At 46.7% G+C, this 13,320-nt stretch overlaps 1 protein-coding gene across 2 annotated transcripts in view; it reads left to right on the forward strand.

The window, feature by feature from the left end:
• ASIC4 (acid sensing ion channel subunit family member 4) overlaps positions 1-13,320 on the forward strand; it is a 95,499-nt gene that overhangs the window by 68,199 nt on the left and 13,980 nt on the right. For both annotated transcript variants that reach the window (XM_048484343.1, XM_048484342.1), the window contains exons 2-9: positions 2,100-2,244; positions 3,273-3,400; positions 7,188-7,347; positions 8,492-8,548; positions 8,967-9,120; positions 9,310-9,401; positions 10,986-11,065; positions 12,647-12,751. In XM_048484343.1, the coding sequence (XP_048340300.1) occupies positions 2,100-2,244; positions 3,273-3,400; positions 7,188-7,347; positions 8,492-8,548; positions 8,967-9,120; positions 9,310-9,401; positions 10,986-11,065; positions 12,647-12,751 (921 nt within the window). The remainder of the gene's footprint in view (positions 1-2,099; positions 2,245-3,272; positions 3,401-7,187; positions 7,348-8,491; positions 8,549-8,966; positions 9,121-9,309; positions 9,402-10,985; positions 11,066-12,646; positions 12,752-13,320) is intronic.

Genomic DNA, 13,320 nt, shown 5'->3' on the forward strand with positions numbered 1-13,320 from the left:
GTAAGAAACTGACATTTGAGAATGAAAATAAAAAAAATAGGCTAAGCCTCCATAAAATAAAATAAATTTGCTTCTCTCCAGTAATCCTATAGAGCAGTGGTTCCCAACCTGGGATACGCAACAGAGCGTTTGGGGGTACACAAAAAATTACCCAATGGAGGAAAAAGGTGCTCATGTGCGCCCTGCAAAAGGCCCTTGCCAACGTTCCTTAAACTGCACAAGGAAACTCCCAGGCCCCACCTTTTTTGATCAGTGCAGGAGGGAAGGATCAGTCAGATGCCACCCCCGAGATGAAGTGAGGCATAATTTTCAATGGTGGGTGTCAAAGCAGTCTGCAAGACTAGCGAGTGGGGGGGAGGGGGAGCACACTGTGCCTGACGAAGATCCTGTGTAAGATAGTGTGACTGCTTATTTCAGAGGGGGACATGAAGAAGAGGATTTTCAGAGCCCTGGGACACTGTCAGGTGTGGGGGGGGCAATGGGTATCCCTGGGCTGCGGGGAGGCGGGGTGCCATTTTGGGGCCTCTTCATTCATCAGTGGGTGACTGCATACATGCTACTTGGTGCACTCCTGAAAAGCACATTAAAGGAATCCACAGGGAAGCTCGGCCTATCATTGCTCACAGAGGCCCAGCAACAATGTTGGCCAGCCTCCTCCGCAGCCCAGATGCACCCATCAACAACCGCCCCCACTCGACAGCTTCCCGCAGGGCTGGGTGCCAAGGTTGGGCCTCTCAGCTCAGGCCATGGGGGGAGTCTTACTCAGCTGCCACATGAGAGACTGTGGGGTGTGGGGGTGCTGGCAGAATCTCTCCCCCTTGGTTTCTCTCTGCTTCCTCTCCATCTCTTTTTGACTCCCTTTCCTCTCTCTCTCTCTCTCTCTTTCCCCTCTCTCTCCTTTTAAAAATAGAGTGGGGAGGTCAGGTACTCATGTTTGCGTGTAATGTGGATTTAGCCCTCCGTTCAGTTTTGCCACCCTCATTTATTTGGCTCTGCTCCCTCTTGATTTAGGAAACTGTGCAGGCTGAATGCTGAATTCTATTAAGTACCGGTAGCATTCCAGAGAACTAGCAGTAGTAGTTCATGTTAGTCTGTTTAAAGTCTGTTATTGAGCATTCTGGGAGGTTGAAGTGGTTTCCAGCTGGGTTTTGTATTGCTGTTTTCAATGTTTTTTTTCTTTTTCAAGTTTTTTTATTACTGTACAGAAAAACTAAGTTGGTCCACAGAGGGCAGGCCAATCAGTTGCTTTTTGATGGGTGGCACACCCGTCTTCCGAGCAGCTAAGATTCTCATATGTGTGTCTGTGTAGCTACGAAGAGAGCTCCTCTAATATTTTTTTAAGGAAAACTATATATTGCTGGAATTGACAGGACCAGCTGGAGTACACAACTATGTACTTTTGGGGCAGAAAAAGCACCCAGAATTGGAGACTGCAGAGCAAATGTTCTGGGGCTGCCTTCAGCAAATGGTGGTGGGGCGAATCCCTTCAGCTGCACACAAAATGTCGGGCTGCAAGCTGAGGGTGAAACTGAACAGAGAGCAAAACAGTTGAGCGGGAAACAGCCTTTCCCTGCCTTTGACACCTCTGCTGTCTGGAAAGCACCCCGAAGCGGCATCTTTTGGAGACATCCCCCAGATGTCGTATTTTGGATGTGTGGAGTGAACAGATAGTATGTGTGTGTGTGTGGGGGGGGGGGGGGGGTGCCTCTTTTTAAGACATTCCACAGACATCCTTTTTGTGCTGTGCAGAATGGACCTGTATCAATTACAAACATTTTGCTAAGGGGTACACAAGTGGTACACAAGCGGAAAAAGGTTGGGAACCACTGTTGTAATCCACCTTCATAAATTGCTTGCTCGTTCTGACATAAACTGTAAGTTCTGTTTAGGGTCCCAAACGAAGGTGATCGAGGTGCATTTCTGGACTCCGCAAAGACAACAGACTTGAAAATAATTCTGATTTATCCCCAAAGGTTCAGGAGACCATGCGTGTCCATTGCTTGACCTCATGAAATTGGTGTCAGCCTGACTTTCATGCTATTTGTTATGCTTGATGAATCCTGACAGCCCCCTACAATCAATCTCCTGTTTTTCTGCAGGTCTACACACGCTATGGGAAGTGCTACACGTTCAACGCTGACCGAAACAAACCACGGGTGACGCGCCAGAGTGGAATGGGCAACGGGCTGGAGATCATGTTGGACATCCAGCAGGAAGAATATCTGCCCATCTGGAGGGAGACTAGTAAGAGCAGCAATGGTGCTGAGTGGAGACAGAAGAGAGGACACTCCACAGGCGTTGTGGCAGTCTGCATCCCCACTCACTAAGCTTCCCTCCTCTTTGCCTGCCCTGGTCCTCTCTCCTCTGGTTCCAGATTCTTCCTGAATGATATCACAGGCATCACTGACAGCACCAATGCCTATTAGTGCTCAGCTGGGTGGCTAGTTATGTCAGTGGCAGGATGCAGATGAGTAACGGGTCACTCAAGGACGTGCAGTGGCTAGAGTTCATCTCCCTATTCAGAGTTAGAGTTGAATGGGAGAGAAAAATTACCTAAGAAAAGGATCCATTAGCCATACAGGTTCAATTATCACCATATTTCAAATATTAAAAATGAATGTATGATCACAGGCTTGTTACTCAGTTTATTAGCTTGCTTAATTAGCAGCAGTGGCGTAGTGGTTAAGAGCAGGTGCATTCTAATCTCAACGAACCGGATTCGATTCCCCACTCTGCCGCTTGAGCTGTGGAGGCTTCTCTGGGGAATTCAGATTAGCCTGTGCACTCCAACACACGCCGGCCAGCTGGGTGACCTTGGGCTAGTCACAGGTCTTCTGAGCTCTCACAGCCCCACCTACCTCACAGGGTATTTGTTGTGAGGGGGGAAGGGAAAGGAGTTTTAAGCCCCTTTGAGTCTCCTACAGGAGAGAAAGGGAGGATATAACTCCAACTCCTCCTCCTCCTCCTCCCTTTTCTAAATCACATCAGACACCAAGAATCAGGTGTTTTTGTGCGCTCAGACAGGTAGTCCTGACCCTATGAAAATTTCAAAAATGGTTGCATAACTGAACTTGTGTGTTTCTTGAGTGTGTTTAATATTTGGCAACAAACTGATCTCTTGAGAAGGCAAAAAGTGTCAGCTCCTACAGTACCTGTGAAAGATGGGGACACACGGATGTAAAGAACGGCATGGATATCATATTCATAGGTAAATTTATTCCACCAAGCCCTGGCAGAGGCATCATTGTGGCTCCCGTTTCTTCCTCTTGTAGATGAGACGTCATTTGAAGCTGGCATTCGGGTACAGATCCACAGCCAGGATGAGCCGCCCTACATCCACCAGTTGGGGTTTGGAGTCTCCCCTGGTTTCCAGACCTTTGTGTCCTGCCAGGAGCAGCGGGTAAGAGGCACTGGGCAGGGTGGCAGAGGCTCCACCTGCAGGAAAAGCAGGCCGGATGGAGACTGTGCCTTTTGAGGATGGTGAAGGCTGCAGGGAGATGTGCCTCACATAGTTGCAAAGTAGTGGATATAAGCAATGAGCCATGCTGAAAGAGGCAAAGATAAAGCATTATTCCCTTCAATGAACAGTTCTTTCCCCAGAGTCCTCCTAGGAGCTGTTGAAGGTAAGATCTTTATGGCTGTTTTAATAAAGTTAGGACAGCATCCTACAAAGGAACCACCCTGGATGCAGCCTTGAATTTTATTGGAACAGAAAAGCATAGAATTCTTCACTGATCTGTTTTAACTATCTGACCACCTGGTGAGAGGAAGAACGGCTCTCAGCGTTGACAGGTAGTGTTTTAGTAGGTTGAAGGTACCTCTCCTTCCCTTGTTCCAGCCCACAGTTGTGGAGTACACTGCTACAGTGGACTTCTGTTAGAGGATAATACTGTGGATTAGAACGGGCATTTTTATCAAACCAGTTGTTTACAGGGGAGTTCAGCGAATCAGTGTCCAATTGCTGAAGAAACAGCAATGTAATATTTGTGATGTTATTCAGTCTACTCTACTGTGTTTCAATTTAATGCCGTTTGAATGAAAAGCTGAAGTGTTAGCAAACCTTCTGGGATTTTATTAATTTTTCTTTTCTAACAAATCATTTACCCTGCAGATTTAAACTGGTTTAATTAGCATTCCCTTTCCCAGGGAGCTATGGGAACTGTAGTTCAAGAAATACTAGGATCTCTTAGCCCTGAACTCCCATTACCTCCCAAACTGCAGTTGCCAGAATCCTTTGGGGGTAAATCGCAAGAGTTAAAATGACATAAAACTGACAGAATTTTGGAGCTTAGTGTGGCCTTGCTAGCAGGCAGTGGGATGTCATAAGTATCTTTCATGGGAGGCAGAGTCTCATGTAGTCTCAGTGGTACTTATTAAGGCTCTCTTTATTGCGCTATCCAGAAAGGTCGCCCAACATGGACAGTTCAGTTCCCTTCACCTATCCACTCCTCCCCCTTAAAATCTTAGGGGGCTGAGCTGTGCCTCTGCCAGGGACTGATTCCACAAGGCCTGACTAGGTCTGGCTGTCTTATCTTTCCCATGGTCACAGCTCCTCCTCTTGGTAGCCCTTTCCTCCCAGCTCTGTGCCTTTCTCATCCAGCTTGCTGCCATATCTGCCCCTTTCCCCCTTGACATTTCCCTTTTCATCTGTGGGCCAAGCCCAGCACTGCTCTCCCTTTTCTGAGCCCTGTTCCTCTCTTAGCCCCTTCCTTGTCTTACCCACGCACGCGGCTAGCCAGAGACTCTGCCAGCCTCACACCCCCGTCCCCGTCAAAGCCTCTGGCTGGCAAAATCCCTACCCCTGCTATTGGAGCAGCAGTGGCATAGTGGTTATGAGCAGGTGCAGTCTTATCTGGAGGAACTGGGTTTGATTTCTTGCTCTGCCACTTGAGCTGTGGAGGCTTATCTGGGGAGCCTGCGCACTCCAACACTCCAACATACATCAGCTCCAACACACACCAGCTCAAAGTCACAGTTCTTTTGAGCTCTCTCAGCCCCACCTACCTCACAGGGTGTTTGTTGTGAGGGGGGAAAGGAAAGGAGTTTGTAAAGCCCCTTTGAGTCTCCTTGCATGTATGCCAATAAAGGCTTGTGTGTGTGTGTGTGTGTGAGTCTCCTTGCAGGAGAGAAAGGGGGATATAAATCTAACTCTTCTATTGTGCCCAGCAACTGATTTGTGGGGAAGGCAACTCTCCTGCAGGGATGTCCTCCCCGCCCCGCTGCTGGGTCCATCAGGCTTCTACTATCATCACAGGCAATGCCCCCATCCCAATTTTGGATCAGTTTCCTGTGGTGCCATTTCTGTGCCACACATACTAGTATCCTAAATGGAAAAATCTCATAATCCTTTTACCACCCCCTCTTCTTTCAAGGAACTTTGGCATGGCACATGGTTCTGTCCTCCTAACCTTACAGCAACCCTGTGAGGAAGAGCAATTGCCCACAGTGAGGAAGAGCAATTGCCCACAGCTTCAAGGGGGTTTGAACTAGACCAGGGGTCTGCAACCTGCAGCTCTCCAGATGTTCATGAACTACAATTTCCATCAGCCCCTGCCAGCATGGCCAATTGGCAGGGGCTGATGGGAATTGTAATTCATGAACACCTGGAGAGCTGCAGGTTGCAGACCCCTGAACTAGACTCTCACAGATGCTCACCTAACACTCTAACTACTGCACCATACTGCCCAGAGTTAATATTAGGGGCCGTGGAGGAGGAGTTGGTGCCTTAATGACTGCGCCTCCACAGGTGCTGCGGTCAGAGAGAGCTCTTGATATGCCAAAATTCAATTCCTGTAATCAGAGTGAACTGTTAAAAGCTATTTCAAAAGGGGACCCACAAAACTCCAAGGCAGATGCAGCCTTTTAAGGAGAAATGTTCCCAAATCAGGCATTCCATTAATTACAGTGAATTATATCTGCCTCCACTCCCTCCACAGCCATGTTAAAATTAAACTGTACCAATGCCACCTAGTTTTCTTTTAAATTTAGCTCAGCTTCAATGCTAAGTAATAGCCAGTTTTAAACGTTTCATACATACCAATGAATTGGCATATGCAGAATAATCTGGCTTCTCTGCAGCCTTGTGGCAACTCCGATTATTCATCAAAAGACTCATTCCTCAGCGTTACAATGAAAGACATTTGCACTGCAAAAAAGTGTTAAGTCAACATTTTGTCATTTGAAGGTTTACTTCTTTGCATTCTGGCAGCATCTGTTGGAAGGAGATTGTTCACCTCAAGTATCAGCTTTTCATTATATGCTGATCTCAGATACAGACACACAGAGAGAGATCTTGTTAGTGATCGCATTTAGAATGTATGCAGTGTGTTTCAGCACACTGCATGCATTGTCTCAATAATCTTTACAACATCCTTGCAATGTAGGCACACAGGGTGAGGAAGGAGGCATGAAGTCTGGGAGAATAGTGGCTTATCTATAGCAGCTAGGATCATATTTGGTTTATGCTTCAATGCTGCAATCCAGTGTACCTGGAAGTGCTTGGCAGTATACCTGGGGGTATCACTGTGTACCTGGGAGTATGTGTCACTGAACTCAGTGGGACCTGCTTTCAAATAAGCATCTAGCTCTGTCTATCATGTTTGTATCCCACTTTTCCTCCAAGGACCTTAGAACAGCAAAGATGGTTCTCTCCCTCCATGTTTTATAATTACAACTCCTTTATGAGGCAGGTTAGGCTGGAGAGCAGTCCTAATCCAATGCTCTAACCACTACACACACTGTCTGTCATGCTAGTCTTGAACAGCTTGTTGTTATATACAAAGCACTACCTGTTTCAAGACTGGAATAAAAACTTTGATTGTAAAATTCTGTTTTGCTTGGTGAGAGCAGAAAATGTGTATCCTTGACCATGACATCTCAAGCAGGTCTATAAAATCAAATGTATCTATATTCCCAACCTTAATATGGAATTTACTAATCCTGCCTCAGGCACGGGACTGAACATCTGTGCTGATGGGGCAAGGACCAAGTATCCCCGGGTATATTTATGGCACAGTTGGTAGGGCATTGGGATGGAGTGCTGAAGAGCTGAACTGGAAAATTGGTTTCAGTGAAGCCAGAGCGGCAATTGGTTTCAGTGGAGCCAGACCAGGCCCTCCCTGGTTCTCAGTAGACCAGGGCTCCATTTTCTCTTGGCACTTAGCTTCCCTCCCCTTCATCTCCTGCAGTTAACATATCTGCCGCAGCCATGGGGGAGCTGTCGGGCCAGTGTGAAGGGAGAACAGGTTCTGCCTGGCTATGAGACCTACAGCATTGCTGCTTGTAGGCTGCAGTGCGAGAAAGAAGCTGTGGTGCGGAACTGCCAGTGCCGTATGGTGCATATGCCAGGTGAGGCTTCTAAGCCAAGGTAAGGTTTCTGTGCCTTCTATACCTCAGCCCTGTGGGCTCCCTTGTTGCTTGGCATGCTCATTCTGCATCATATTCTTGGGGTGTCCATCCTTGCATTCTGTCCCAGTTCTTCTAACAGCAATCTGATATGCAGAAACCTTTCCTGACCCTTGTATCTGTGCTGGGAAAAGCCTCACCTGCTAAATGTCTGTGTGTCCTCTTGCTATTAATGGCACAGGAGCAGGGCCACAAAAAAGGGTGACATTGCTATGTCATCTCTGTCCCACGCATAATCTCTTCCAATGACTCATTCATTCATTCATTCATTCATTCATTCATTCATTCATTCATTCTCCTATACCACCCAACCCCGAAGGGCTCTGAGCGGTGAACAATAAAGCCAAAAGAAGCAAACCAAATATACAATGATAAAATATAAACATATAAGCATTTAGGGGGTAGCAAGTAAAAAAAAAGCAATCCACCTGATCCATCTGAAGTGGACCATTTTCTGAGTCCATAATCATTTTACTTCATTTTCCTCATGGTTCATGATTTTGCCCAACTGGTAACCACAGTCAGGCATTTGGGCAATCATATCTCATCCTTCCTCCAATGTGCTCAGTGCAATGTATGTAGTTCTGCCTTCCTCCATCATATCCTTGCAACACGCCTTTGAGGGAAATTAGTATGACTGGCCTAAGGTCTCACAGCAAGATTCATGCAAGGTGGGAAATGGACCTCAGAGCTCTTCCATTCTAGCTTGATACTAACCACTCACAACTTACAGGATTGGCTGTCACTCCCCTTTAGGCCATCTCACCTAAACCAAGAGCTGGTGTGCCCCTTTCAGTGTCTCCAACCCAGAGAAGAATCAACCATCTGCTTGAGCTACACGCTACGATCTCCACTCCTCATAGCTCATCCCTCACATCCAGAGGAGCAAATGTTTTTGTTACATGCACCTCAGATCCAGCTCTGACTCCAATGCACTCCTCTGCCCCTTCCCAGTGCTATATGGCTTCTTTGTTACCTGCTTGTTGCTTTTCACCCTTTCACACAACCCAATGATGACAGTAGTACTGGAATTTGGGGTGAAGGGGACACATCTAGGCATCTTACTAACCAGGTCTTCCTTTTCCAGGTAACGAGTCCATCTGTTCACCCAATGTCTACATTGAATGTGCTGATCACACACTTGGTAGGTACTCCCCAGATACTGAGCAGCCCAACTGGGGAAAGAGCTGGGCAGCTGATAAAACTCATGGAGAACACCTGGAACTTGGGGATCAGCTGAATTGATGATCCTTTGGGCGCCAATGATGGGATAGCAGTACCAGCTCTGAGAGTCAAATTGGCTAGTACAAAGGAGACCAGTAGCTGTCCCCTTGGAGAATGGAGGAAAGTTATGTTTTGAGGATGGACACAGAGAACTCCACAAGTTTCTCTTTCCCAGACAACTTGTACAGGCGCATCATCCCAATAGTGGCTTTTTAGACAATGCAACCCATGAGCCAGGATATAACTGTGGCTTCCTTTGCCATCTTATCGATGGGTGGGTTGCAGTATGCTTTGGCAATTTACCCTATTATGCCTAATACATGCCAATCCACTCACAGATACAATTGTTGAGGACTCCCAGGAACGCTGTGTCTGCCCTACACCTTGCAACTTGACGCGCTATGGCAAGGAGATTTCCATGGTGCGCATCCCCAACAAGGGCTCAGCCCGGTACCTTGCTCGCAAGTACAACCGCAATGAGACCTACATTCGGTGAGTATTTCATTGTTGATTAGGTCTCCAGTCTAGTCTGTCACTGAGGGCAGTAGGGGGATTCTCCTGTCATGGGTGGGGGGGGGGGGGGGGGCTCCAGGCCATAATAAATGGGGCTAGGAGAGAATTCTGATGGCAAAGGCCAGCCTGTGTGACTCCTCCTCTCCCTACCACTCCAACTGTCCTCAGGGAGAACTTCCTGGTGCTTGACATCTTCTTTGAGGCACTGAACTATGAGGCCATTGAACAGAAGAAGGCGTACAACCTGGCAGGACTTCTGGGTAAGTGAATGCCAGCAATCTGCCTGCCACCATCCTTGTATTAGAGCAGCAGCTGCAGGTACAGAACAAGCATTTCAATGGGAAGACAGTCTGGGACTTGGCCAGGTGATACGTTGCTACATCTGAAAAGTCCTGCCAGGTGAAGGCTTTGTAGGTTCTGAGGGGACGTCTTGGCCCCTTCTGTAACTGACAGTTCTTAAACCAGCAGCTTCAGTCCTGCATTTTGCCTTCCAGTGCTGGTGGTATCTGCAGCACAGGAAGCAGCAGCCCAGAATCTCCCCTTTCTGGCAAGTCATCACAGTGGTGCCAAGAGCCAAACTACAAGTCATGGCAGCTGTGGGTCCATCCGATAGCCACCAATCCCATTTTAGAAGCATCTGTAGTTCTTTCAAAATGGCTGTGTCCCAATGTGGCATGGGCATGCAGTACGGTGGCCTCAGAAGCTCTTGTTCCCTTCTCCCCTGACCCCCGATACCATTTCAGAGGCAGAAACAGCCCATGTCATCACTTAAAAAGGTAAATGAGGCAATCAATTGAGGTGGTAGCATCTAGATTAGATTGCTGCATTGTGCTCTATGTAGGGCTTTCCTTGAAGACTGTTACAGTTGATACAGAATGCTGTGACTTGAGTTTTGACTGGACTGGTTCACAGGAATCATATCACTCCACTCTTGTTCCATCTAGATTGGTTTCCCGTTTGTTTCCAGGCTCAATTCAAGGTGTTGGTATTGATCTTTAAAGCCCTCTGTGGTCTGGGTACCAACATACATTAAGGACCACTTTCTTCCATATGAAATTACCCATTCACTCCTGTCAACTTTGGAAGGGCTGCTTCAGATGCCCATACTATCTGAGGTTAGAACAGTGGTATCCTAAGAAAGGACTTTTTCAGTTGTGGCACCAAAACTTTGAAACTTCCTCCCCAGCGAGATTCATCTGTCTTCTTCTATCAATGTCCTCCAACACGGGTGAAGACTTTTTTTGTTTCATTTGGCATACTGCAAAAAACAGTTATTGGCCCTCCTCCTTGGTTCTGCTGATGCTTGTGTATGTGTTTTCATTCAATTATTTTAAATGTTTTACTTGTTCAAATGTTTTAATTTTTTTGTGTTTCCTGGGGGACCAGGTAAAAAGGCAGCATAAAAATGTTTTCAGTAAACAAACAAGAGCTCCTGGGGCCACCACATTTATCTAAAATGGTCTCAGCCATGGAATGGGCCCATGAACACTGACATTTGTAGTTTGACTCCAAGGATCTGTTCTCTGCTCCAACTCTGATTCAAGATCACTGGTTTATTACAAGTGTTGAATTGAGAGTCTCAGCAAGAGATGCCCCTCCTATCCCCACTGTGACTGCTCCTGGAGCAGAGACTCATGAGAAAGAAAAGAGAAAAAAGTGATATCAACCCTTTTACTACTCTGGTTCTGCCTCCACCTCTCCCTTACAACCCTTTCTCTGATAAGCAACAAAGCAGCTATTGCCTTGCAGGGACTCTGTCACCCTCCCCACCATGGAGTTCTTCAGAGCAGCTGACTTGCTTTCATTGTGCTCTTCCCCATCATAACTGTCTTGTTTTCTGTTAGGGGACATTGGAGGTCAGATGGGCCTGTTCATTGGAGCCAGCGTCCTCACTATCTTGGAAATCCTTGACTACATCTATGAGGTGAGGGCGATGGTAAGGCAGGCAGGAAAGAGATTGTTGTGTAACTTGCTCAGACTTGTGGTGGAGCAGAGTCTTGAGTTGGCAAAGCCCTCCCTGCACTTTCCTGCAGCTTTGGAACCTGGCCAAGAGGTCACAGACATCAAGGCATCACCCACAACATTAGCATCAGGGCCAGACCTGGTTTCTGGAGTGATGTTGGGAGGGCAGAGAAAACCTTCCCCCATGCCCATATTGCCCAGCAGAGCAGAACTGGAGGGGTGTGGTGGCAGCAAAGCTGTGGAAGGCAGGCAGGGCAAGCCCAGGCAGTCTTACCTGCCAGGAGCAGCCTAGGGAGGAAGCCTCACCAGCTTACCCAGGGACAACTGGCATGGGTAACACAGCCATCATGGGCCAAGGGAGCTGGAGTAGGCCAGGGGCAGAAGCCTCAGGAAGCACCTGGAGACAGGCAGGGGATAGTGACTTCCTGTGAGCATCACCAGCCAGCAAGAGGTTGTTTTGAAGCCTCAGGTCAGGCAGGGATGATGAGGGAGGAAACTCTGGAGGGAGGCCTATTGGCTGAGAAACTGGGAATAAGAAGGAGAGATTGGAGGACACACCCACCCTAGACTCTAACCCCCAGAGGTGAAGTCTGACAAGGGGCATCAAGCTATGCCTGGGAGCTATAGTAGGAAAGTAGAGTCAGGTTCCACACAGACACTCTATTTTTGCGGTCATTTATGCCTTTCTGCACAAGACTGTGACAACTTCCTCTCAGCAGAGGCAGTGCCTCCTTCTAGGTTTGTAATACCCCTTCCTTGCAGAACAAGGACCTTATCTACAACTAGTAGATAAGCCAATAGCATCTGGTCCAGGATGTGGCATCATTCAGCTCCAACCTTAGCCTGTCATTCTTTGATCCTCACAAGGGCCTTGGATACAGGCACTTCCTTGTATGTTATCGAAAAGAAAGTCACCACCTACCCTATTATTGTTATTATGCTGCTAATGATGCTTTGTTGTTATTGAGTATTATTGCTTTATACAATTTAATATGTTATGTTATGATTATTGATACTGTTATATGATGTTATGATGTTGATGTTTGTTATTATAATTCTAAGTGATGTTATAATGTTGATGTTGGTTGTTATAATCCTAAGTGTAGAAAGTTATACATTCATTGTAAAGATGATGTTATAATTCTATGTTGATTATTTGTGTCAATTGATGTTATGTCTGCTGTTTTTGATGTTATGCTATTTTTGATGTTATGTTATTGATATTATCATTTTTGCAGCTGTTGTCCACCGCCCTGAGCCCTCCGGGGGAGGGCGGTATACAAATCTAATAAACCATAAACCATGTAAGGCTTCAGCTACTCCAGACTGCTTGCTCCAGGGCTTTATAACTCCAGAGAAGCTGTTTTCCTGGAGGGTCTGCATGCTGTCTAGCACAGTGACACAAAACAAAGAGAGTAAAGGCTACCCTTTACTCATAGTTGGAATCAGATGTGTATATGTGCTAAATGCTTACATATGTATCCTATAGGCTGCAAAGTACAGACATTCAGCTGTCATTTCTCCCTGTTTTTTGCTGCGCCAGGTGATCCGTGACAAAGTAGCCCATGGCCTAAGACGCCCCAAGCCACCTCTGAAGAAGCCATCAGGCAGCATTGCCACCTTGGGACTGGAAGAGATCAAGGAGCAGGTAAACATGATTCTACAAGTCTAGATTGGAAAGACCAATGGAAATGAGTGAGGTAAAGTCCAGTTGCTTTCCCAACCCTAAAGCCTGTCAGCTGGGTAAGAGGGAGAGAGAGAGAGACTGAGAAAGAGAGGAAAACCACGAGGCTACTTTGATGACTCTTCAAAACACCCAATGATATTAGAAAATGGTTTGTGGTCTTCACAAACCATTAGACATTATATGCTTTGGGTCTGACTGTCCAGTTCATGGGAGATGTGTGTTGTTATAGTCAATATGTCTTTCACAGCTGTGCCTTAGCCCCTGGTAACTGAGCACATTGTGTGAGGTGTAATATAATGCTGATGATAATTGCTGCTAATTACAGCAAAATGTCACAGCACTACTTGCTGTATAATCATTACATTAAAAAGGAACAACCTGTGCCTGTAGACTGACAAAAAAAGGCCTAGTTCAGCCTGTGCACCTGATCACTGTCCATTTCTCTTGTGCAACAGATTTAGACCTGGCTTAAACCTTCTGCTGGCATCTAACCGTGCACATGCCCAGTATCTTGTTCAAAGCCTCAACAT

Source organism: Sphaerodactylus townsendi, linkage group LG02, assembly GCF_021028975.2.
Source record: "Sphaerodactylus townsendi isolate TG3544 linkage group LG02, MPM_Stown_v2.3, whole genome shotgun sequence".
Lineage (NCBI taxonomy): Eukaryota > Metazoa > Chordata > Lepidosauria > Squamata > Sphaerodactylidae > Sphaerodactylus > Sphaerodactylus townsendi.